General features: G+C 47.1%; 1 protein-coding gene across 1 annotated transcript in view; it reads right to left on the bottom strand.

Moving 5' to 3' along the window:
* LOC104080143 (glypican-4-like) overlaps positions 1-9,210 on the bottom strand; it is a gene marked incomplete at both ends in the record, with an annotated part of 11,409 nt that extends 2,199 nt beyond the window's left edge. The window contains one exon of the mRNA XM_009582432.1: positions 8,819-9,210. Coding sequence (XP_009580727.1) covers positions 8,819-9,210 — 392 coding nt within the window. The remainder of the gene's footprint in view (positions 1-8,818) is intronic.
* Between the last annotated feature and the right edge of the window lie 1,196 nt (positions 9,211-10,406).

Consider the following 10,406-nt stretch of genomic DNA (forward strand, 5'->3'; position numbering starts at 1 on the left):
AGCAGGAGCCCCAGCAGAAAGCTCCCTATCGGGGCAGCCTGGCTTTAAAGCAGAGCTAGTTCAAACACTGGGAAGAGCTCAAGCAACAGAAACCAGCTAAATCAGATGATTTATAGTAGGGAAACTGAAAACAGACAAATGTAAAGGTATCATCTGCCATCCAGATGGTGCAGTCCTTGCATAACAAAAAAGTTGCGGGGGGGAAGAGGGAACTAAACAACATCTCACACCCAGAGACAGAGCTCTGAAGGACGCCCCAGTTTAGTAGTTTCTCTGATAAAAATCTCTTCCCATGACTACTTGTGGTAGGTGCCAGGACCTCCACGCCTAGTCCTGAGGCTTATCAGCAGATCCCAGCCGTCCTACCACTGCTGGTCCTCAAAGAAGCACTCTGCATCCTCCTCGGGAAGAAAATTAGGAAAAGGTTGATAGCACCAGCCAGGTGCTAGAGCAGTTTGAAGTGGGACGAGGAGCAGGAGACTTCTCCAAACCCTATCATGGAAAGCTGCAGCTTTATGAAAGGGAGCGCATGGCAGCGTGTTGCAAAAAAATCCCCCGCACAGCAGTGACCCGGGAGGCACCTTTCCATCTTAGGTTCCCGGCTCGCCCCCCACGGCTGCAATCCTGCAGCACCCACCCCACTTTGATATTTCATAGGGGCTTATGAATCCCAGCAGATGCAGGGGAAACTGAAGCCGCTTTCCCGCGTTCCACAGCGCACGACATGGGGCAGTCACTCGGATTAGGTCCTTTGAACAAAGACCCAGGATGATTTTAAAAGCAAACGGGGTTTTGCTTCCTTCCCTATGTAGGTTTGTGGGTCTGAGCCCTACACAGAGCTGAGCAGAGGGTGATGGCAAAGGGGGAAACGAAAAGACAAACCCCAGCCTGCAACGACTGCCAAACCGAGCCCTAACTACTGATGGATGTAACCCACAGAGAAGCTGTTAGTTTGCAATATAGTTGCAGGTGAAGAGGAAGACAAAGGAGAAATTTGTCAGTCCAGATCTGGCATTTTATGGTGTCAGAAAGCAACAGGAAGGCACAAGCGGAGATCAGCTTAAGAGAGAGTTTCGGGGAAGATTATTAGCAATTACACCTCGTTACAACAGTGATAAATGCTTAACTGCTGCGTATCGCTGCAATGAGAACCTTCACCCCTGGCAAGGGGCCCATACCCGGTCCAGACCAGCTCTGGATCCGTCCGTGGGCTGTGCCATATGTTGCACTGGCAATTCTTCACAAGCTTTTAATGTTCGCTCTGCCACGCCAGGTGCAAGCTCTTAAAACACCATTGTATGTAACAGTAAACCCAGATATGCTTTGTTCTGGGGTTGTGTTTATCTTGGAAAGCAACTCAAGTTCATTCAAACTCTACTCTAGAATGACCCTCAAAAACCAAATAATCTCCTTTCTAATAAAGCAGAGTCCCAAAGAAAGCTTTATTTGCTGAAGAGGATTTACTCTAGTAGATTTGAGCCCAGGTAGTAGTACTCTGTAGTGCACGTACCCTGTAAAAGCTTATAATAGAAGTAAATGCACTCCAATCCCTTCCTTTTATCTTGTGAAATTTATTTCCTTTCCGTGGCGTTCCACGCCACTGCAGCAATCCATCACCCTGCGGTTTCATCATGTAAATTACAATTTGTCCATGTCTATACGCTTTGTCAAACGTGAAGATTAAAAGCTGCTAACAGATGTGTTTTGGCACCAATCTTCACATTCGTATCGAACTTACTCCTTAAAAACACAGATTTGCACACAATCCGCAAAAATTAAGTGAAAAACAGTTCTGGGCTCTCTGAGCTTAATCCAAACGTTTCATACCATATTTGTTGAGGTACCCCCAGCTTACATTTCCTGGTGAAAATATAATCATGTTCTTGTAAAAATGACGTGCTCTTGGTAAAATAAAATCCGTTTTTTGTTGGTACCTTGTCATATCCATCCCATTTCAGAGTCTCACGTAAGGGAAACTGTTTGCCCTATATCCTTAGTCTTTTCCGACTCGTTGGCAATTGAATCTGGATGCACATCTCTGGTAGAAACTTCACCATTAAAGCACACACCCATCAAGTGAAATGCCTTTTTAACAGCCTACCACAAAGCCACCAAAACTCCAGAAAACCCAATCTGTGCAAGCAGATAAAGTTCAGAGAAGCAACCGGTTTCTTTTTCCCTCCTTCCCAAGGCAAGGAATAGCTGAGGAATGATGACAGAGCTCCAACCATGGACGGTCCTGCGGGGAGCTCCCACCAACTGCCAGACAGCCAGAGCCACATTTTATTCTCTCACTCTACCTTCAAGTTAACATTAAGAATGTTAATAACAACATTTAAAATCCTGCCAGCTGTAATAACTATTTATAACAACACTGATAACTCAGGCTTTCTTATTTTCCAAGCTTGCACAACAACAGCGTTGCCATGCCAGCAGCACAGCCACCAGAAAACATAAAAATCCAACAATTTGAAAAGAAATGCAGTTTGATTTATACTGTGTTTTCTTTGCAAAAAAACTGAAGTAGGGCAATACTGGATAAAGAATACTGAAGGAGTAACTTCTCAGTGACATGGAAAGATGATTTCATGACTTCAAAAACTAACTCCAAAGCTGACTGAAGGACTGTGGGATGCTCCAGGTGAGCAGCCAATTTAGACAAGCGAAGTGTCGTCAATTTTCGGGACCAACACAACCTTACTTGCATCATTTTTTCCTTCCTTCAGTGTTGTGCAAGAGCATCATCTTGGCAGATGCCGGCCCAGACATTCAGCTCATTGTGAAGCAGAAGATCACTCAGGCAGCTCTTGGTTTGCTTCCCCACCCCAATTATTCCAACGAAAGTGTTTTGGAATTAACTACGTATTTAACCAATTTTGCTGGCCCAGTGCTAGCACATGAATAATTTAGAAAGCATCTGGTTCAACCACAGATTTGGGCCTCCAAGGTCTTGCACAAGGGAGCACATTCAGGAGCGATACTTGGGAACCGCACAGCTCTGTGCCTCGTCAGTATTCGCTACCCATGGCGATGTCTGCTGCAGCTTTATCTCGCTGGTTACAGTCACCTCTGTGCAAGGAAAAGTTCAAGAGTACATTTACACTCGATTCCCTACTTATAGCTTGCTTTTCCCCTTCCCCAGCTGTGACACTGCCAGAGAGGAACAGCAGAGCTGCTGAGAATCACCCCGACGGTCACTCGACCTGCTCAGTCTTAACATCAACGTGTCAAAAGGGGAGCACCGTGTGCTTGCCTTCCCCACCAGCACCCCCAGCCCACGCCGGGCAGAGGGGACCTCGGTGCCGAGCAGACACCTCTTCCACCGAACGCTTACAGAGCGACACCAGGGTCAGCACCTCCTGCTCTTCGTGTCCTCAGGACCAACGCGCCTTTCAAACTTGTTCTCCAAAGCACCTGCCTCTCCCCGACCCAGAGACACAACAGATAATTAGGAGCATTCTGTTTGCTTTAATGAGCAAAACAGCAAGAACATGTATCTTGGCAGCTATACCCTAAACTTCCTTAGTTATCCCTCACATTGTTTTCAAAATTAGCAGCAGAACCACAGCGTGGAGGGAGGCAAAGAAAGAAAAAGAAAGAAAAAAAAAACCCAGTGGACTGAAACGCTCCTGCATGATGCCATCAGCTCCAAACCCACATGCACGCTCTCAGCACGTTAAATCCGCGATGATTGCTGCTTGAGCATGCTTTGAAGGCTATGCCTAGCGCAGACCCTCAGATGGCTGGAGCTCAGGCAGATGCAGCCACATTCTTGGCAGGTCTTCTCAGGGTCATCTTTGATGTGGAGAAGTGCTTGGTATTGTTTTCTGCATTGACGTTTGCCCTTGGCACGTGGAAGGCAACGTCCTTGTGCTCGGCAGCCCCTCGGCCTGGCCCCATGGCTTGCAACTTGCTGCCTGGACAGCACTGCTTCTTCAGAGGCCCCTCTGCAACACTAAAAGGGCTTCTTGGCTCTTCTGGCTGGTTCTCGGTTGCCCATGAAGCAGCAGCATCTGCCCGTCATCTCCTCTCAATGCATGTAGGGAACAGGTTTCATTTCTGTCACTTCCCTGGGAGGGTTTGCTCTTACCCAAAGGGTGCCCAGCTTCGTTGGATATAGGAACATGAACTTCTTCCTGACGAAGGATTAAGGGCACATTCCCCTTAAGTCAAACCAAGGGCAAAGACCGCACAAACGGACATTGGACCTTTGCTCTCCGACTAAACTTTTAGATTCTCAAATGGTAATTACAAGGGGCACAACATTTACTGAAATAGGAGCTCAATGCCCTAGTATTTTTGGTGATACAGGCCTTAATTCTTATTCATTCAGTGTTTTATTGTTTTCATCACCGCTTCTCCTAAGCTAATGTCTGGTCCACATTCTGCATCCATGCTGAAAAGGGCAGGAGCCATGGTTCAGGAGATGCAGCTGGAGGTAAGGGAGCTCAGGCAGGCCAGCGGTAGGTTGGTTTACACAGGTTCAGCGCTTCACCTTGTGCCCCACGGATGCCTCATTAGAGATGAGGCAGCTCAGAGCAAAGGCGATTAAAAACCCAGGGGGCTCTCGCTCCAGCTTCGGAGTGGCTGTGGGAAGGCAATCACCCACCCCCTCCCCAATTCTCTTCCGTGAACATTTGAAGAAAATTCCCTCTTTGGCTGCTATCATCACACTTCATTAGGGAAGAAATGCCGATACCAAGGAAGCTGAGCCTCCTACACCCACCGCAAACATCTCCAGCAGCTTCCTCTTGGCTGTTAATGTCTCTTCAGGACAGTAGATGAGGAGATAGATGTATTCCTCATATGAAACTGTGCATTATTTCATACAGTTCATATCTGTGCTTCCAAATTAAACACCATTTCTTGCACACAACTTTGAAGCGGCTGCCTTTCCCAGGGTTCCCAAGGATGGGCTGGAAACCCCTTTCCAGCAGCCCAGCTGCTTTGGTGGCAACTGCACCTCGTGTGGCTTTCAGCACATACATGCTTGTTGGGGAGGTGATTTGGGAGCCTCCAGAGCTCGCTACAGTTCCTCAAACGATCGGACACAAGGGCAAGAGGGAAAAGTGGTAAGAGAACCCCAAAACAACAGTTCATCAGCATAAATCTCCTGGGGGGGCTGCAGAAAACTCTCACCACCACTGCAACTGCAGGAGGTCCCATCCGCACGTCCCCATCTGCAGCTCCGCGGAGAGATGGTGACGCAAATGCAGGGATTTGATGTTGCGTGGCTGCACGCTTTGTCCTTCACGCCCCTCCGCTGCTGACTTCCAGCCAGACCTCCCCTCCCAGCCCTTGGGTCAAGCAGGCTCCTCCCGACCCTACAGGGGCTCAGTCCTTGACTTCACCTTCTTCTTCTCCCCCCACAACAGGGACCTCCATCCCATACCTGTAGCTGACCTGCACCCAACAAGCCCCTGGGCACTTTGCCCTCAGAGGTGTCACGACCCTCGACCGGGCTGTGGGTTTAATCGCATGTAACTAATTAAGGGAACATCTCTGCAGCTTGAGAACTGCCCACTTGCAGGTTCTCACCCTTTTTCGGTCACTCTGGGCTCTGGCTTGTATTTGCTCCTTTTTTCCACCCCTGGCTGGGGCAGGAAATGTCACCGCTGGCAGCAATTTAACCTGGCTGATTTTAGGGCTTGTCAAGGGCTAAGTAGCAAGCGAGCCATTAGGGGATGGGCAGATTTCCGTCTCCTGAAGGCGAGGGCAGGAAGGTCAGAGAGAAAGCATCAGGCGTCAGCAGGCGGCAGAGGGAAGCGCTGGAGGCCCCCAGCCCCTCGCAGCCCACCTCAGATGCAGGACACGTCTCTACCAGGCAGAAACGGAATCCAGGGTTTTCTTCTCGGATCTGCTGTTCAGGACAGATCTGGAGAATTTTGCACTTTTTGGGTCCAAAGGAGGGAATTTGAGGGGTGAAGACTTGAGCATCAAAATTGTGGTTTTTAGACACAGTTTGAAAAAAGTCTGTGCTTTCTCTCCATTGTGCGTTTGGGCAGCAGCACACGGCTTCTGATCCATCCAATGCCGAATTAAAGTTATTTCCTAGCGTTCTGGCTTAGAAATCAAGCATACTTGCAGCTTGTCAATATTCGCTCTTCTTTTCCTCCTTTACTCCCAAACTCACCCAAGAACGATACCTTTCTAAATGCATCTCCCTAGTGAAGATGTAAAAATATATAGGATCATTAAAAAGCCATCAAGGTTGTTCTACTGTAAAGTGCTCTTTGCTCTCCTGATAGCACCCCGGGAAAGTAAAAAGCAGCTGGGTCTTGCAGTAGTTTGTATTTCTCCTCCTGAGGATTTTCAATTAAACATTTTTAACTTGCTCGTTACAAAACGCATTAGAAGTAAAACTCATTTGCATTACTTTAGACATTTTTTTCATAAAGAAGAATAGAAGATTTATCCCTCAAGTTAATCCCTGGTACAAGCAGTCATCCCACTACAACTCCTGAGTAAAAATAATAAGGAAGCAAAGTCAATAGAGTCATTATCTAAAGCTCAGCAAAGCCAGGCTAATCTATATGTAATGTGGGAAGCCCCAAAACACAACCACAATGCAGCAGGCATAAAAACATCAGCTTTTAAACATGCATTGTGTCTTGCAGAAACGTGATGTTAGATTTCCACTGAATGAGATTACAACACTATAGAAAAAATTATTATTCCTTCCACTGCTGCAACTAAAGCTTAGGTATTCAGCAGCAGGGACTTTTGCTATCACTTCAAAAAGTCAATCTGTTGCAGGATTTCCAGTGCAACTTGTGAAACTGAAGTGGAAAGTGTGGTAACTGTGATCGTCCACGGTGCGTGAGCTATTTTTGCAGCTGAGTGGGTCTCTGGGTAACCTTCCACACTTGAGCAATTAATTCTAGAGCTGAAGGCAACTCTACACTCGAGGATCTAAAAAAAAAGCCACCTCGGGTTCATGACTCTGATTCATAACAGATGCGGGGACCGTAGCCCTCGTGGTGCCGTGTCAAGTCTGGAGACGTTTTGATGAATTCTGAGCAGATGGAGCATAAACACGATCCCTCACCCATGCACGTTTACTGCCTATCAAGTGATTGCACATTCCCGAAAACTGTACTGGGGCTTAGCGGACAGACCTCCCACCCGAATACTTCATCCGCACTCTCCAGCAGCGAAAACCCTTTTTCCTTTTATTTCTGACCACAACATCTACCACAACGCTACACAGGCAGAAACAAGAGTCACCAAATTTGAAACCCCAACCAAGATGTCGGCAGGCTTGGCCAGTGACCTGACATAGAGACACAACTTTGGCCTCATCCAGCACCAACCCTCCCTCCCACATCTCCTTCCCACCACAGGAAGGCATCCCTGAGGCTGGAGGATTTTGTGGTCTCATAAGAGGGACCCCACATGTCACCCATGGAGCTCCACAGCACCCATCCTCAAGCAGCGGGACACAGACATGTCTCACGTGAGAGTCATCACTATTAAATGGGGACTCAAGGTGTCCAAGGACTTAAACCTGCCACCGCTAACTTACAACTTGCTCCTGGAGCCTGGATATATTAGCACGGTAACTCTTTCCTTGCTAATATTCTCTGCCCTGTCGCACACATGCAGGCTTATCGCAGGCTGTTTTTCTCATTTCTCTTCAAGAAAAATTAACATGGAAGCAGATTTTTTTTTTCTTTCCAGAAAGACAGTATTTTAATATTATCCCTGTAAGTCAAAGCAATTTGAATTATTATCTCACTTAACGATGCTGCTTGTGCTGCCTCCAAAATTGCATTCTGCTTCTAAGAGTACCTGAACAGCTATTCTTTTCTGGTTTACTACTTTTTTTTTTTTTTTTTTTTTTCCTCCTTTCTTCCCTTCCTGGCATTTAGGGTGATTCAAACTACTGCCTGCCCTTTCAGCCCATTTAGGGCGATTCAAACTACTGCCTGCCCTTTCAGCCTAGCGTTTTATTACTCTGTAACCAGGTAGAGAGAAAGTAAACCTCTCTCTGCCCGATTAAATGATTTACTAAATCTTCTATAGCCCACAGGAAATGAGCTGAGTTTGTTAAGAGGAAATCACTAATATTTGTTATCTCCCACAATCACTTTAAGGGGATTATTGACTACACCTGTTCCCTATACCATACAACTCAGACTAAGTTACAGAGAAATCTCATGTCAAAAAAAAGAAGTCACCCCACTTAAACCACTCCCGAGTGGTTTATAAGGAGAGGAAGGTAAACATTTAAGTGACCAACACTTCACATCTGTTTGACCCCCAAAAACAGTGACTTCACCATAGAAGTCTGAGGTCTTACTCATGCTGCGTGTGTGGCACCAAGTACAACTGGCTCCTGCCCTGTGCATACAGCTCCGGCTTACTGTTATCATAAAAGTACTGTTTGCTCATGCTGACAGCCTCTCCCCGTGCCTGGGAGCAAGGAGCAAACCATCAGTTGCTCCTTAATAGATGCCCATAGCATCCACGCCTCGCTGTAATTTGAAGGCAGTATTAAGAAGAAGATACAGCCATTACACAAGCAAACATGGTTATTTCCACTGCAGAAGGTATTTAATTTCCTGCTCGTTGCTGTTCCCTAGACAGGAGGACAGCATCAACCTGGGGAACATCCCTGTACTGGGCTGCAGCACTGGATGGTGGTGTCCCCAGAACGTGACTCTACCACGCAGCTGCACAACCTACATAGATGGAATTTGGTTCCACCTGCACTCAACTACCAGCAACGCCTTCAGGTACCTAGTCCAGACAACAGGGAAAGATGCTACCTATGCAGGTCCATGGGACATGGGAATAATCACGAGATGGAGCTCACCGCAGACACTTTGCTCACGACGTCCCTTGCGACAGCGAGACCCTGTGCGAAGGTGCGGGCGGCCACAAACGCTCGTGTCACTTGTAGCTTGAGCTTCCGCGGCACGTCCCCGAAGGGCTTCAGCTGCTCAGTGTACTTGCTGACGCACTCGAGGTACTCGTCCGTGAAGTGGTACTGGGGGTTGACCAGCCGGAACATGCGCTCCAGCAAGCGTGCCCAGAACTCGTTGAGCATCTCCTCCAGGTTGACGTTGCCACCCACATAGTACCGCTTCAGCTCCACGAAGAGGTCCTTGAACAGCTCCGAGTTCTGCATGTACAAACGGCCGTACGTCCGCACAAACATGTCATTCAGCGACTTCTCGGCGTTTTCGAGAAGTTCTTTGAAGAACTCTAGAAAAGAAGAAGAGAAGCCATGGTAAACGCCGGCATTGGGCTGTGTGTCTGCACACTTCTACAACCACTGCTGTTGCTTAACTGGAAAATTCAGCACAATGAGACCATCACCCAAATGAAATGGAAAGTTAAAGGACTCCCTAAAAATTTTCAAATAATTTATGTATCTCAAAATTCTTGATTACTCTTCATAAACCAACCCTCCCAACCTCTCTCCAGATCCAAAGACTTGCATAAGTGAAATCTCTTTTGATGCAAATCTGAATACCATGACAAAAGTCAGCAAAATGGGAAAAAAAACCCAACCAACCAAACAAAAAAGGCCAGTTTCTTATGTTACAATTCAGCCATCTTAAAAGAAGCAATTTCAAAGCACAAGACTATCAGAAAGCAAAAAGAAAAAAAGATTTTTTTTTTTGTGTTAAACAGACGTTTTGCACAAATGGGTCGTTCTTTTCAGTTCTTGTCAATTCATTTTCTGGAATGATCATAAACCAGCCTCAAAAATTAACAAATTTTAATACATTTTAAAAACAAACCCAAAAATCTACCCGCGGGTTCCTTCTCCCGTCTTGCAAGTTTGTCAGCTCTGGGGCAAGGCATGTCTCTAATTACCTAATTGGTCCTGATTGCAGACGGGGCTTCAGATGTTTGTGGCAGTACAAAAAAAACACAATTAAGCCAGAATTTGCTCAAAATCCAAGGGCTAAACACTTGGCACAAGAAGGAGAAAGAGATTTTTCAGATGACAGCGGACGGACGGGGGCCCTTGGGTTTCATCACTTTCTAAAAGCAAATCCCCACTTCGGTTCACCCTCCCAGAGCACCAGACAGCCCGGTGCCGGAGAGCGGCCGCTGCCGAAGCGCCGTCACCGCATCTTGGCAGTGCCACATACGTCTCCGACGCCGATAACGAGCTGACCTGTCTGGCACGTCAGATGCATCTGCCAGGTCAGTTTAAAGAACATCCCCTGCCAAGACAGGGCCACCAAAGCCTTGGCACGCGGGTCTAAGCAAAGGGCCCTACTGCAAAGCCTTTGCCTTGGAGGTTCGGTGTAGATAAGTTAAAATAAAAAAATAGGGGAGGGGTCCATTAAACCAAATGCATTTGGGCCATTTTGGAACAAAACTCCACACTACATGGCCTTGGGAAGGAGCTAAGGAGAGAAAGGGTAGGTGCCGCTGGGACAAAC

The sequence above is a fragment of the Fulmarus glacialis genome, unplaced genomic scaffold (assembly GCF_000690835.1).
Source record: "Fulmarus glacialis isolate BGI_N327 unplaced genomic scaffold, ASM69083v1 scaffold16907, whole genome shotgun sequence".
Classification (NCBI taxonomy): Eukaryota; Metazoa; Chordata; class Aves; order Procellariiformes; family Procellariidae; genus Fulmarus; species Fulmarus glacialis.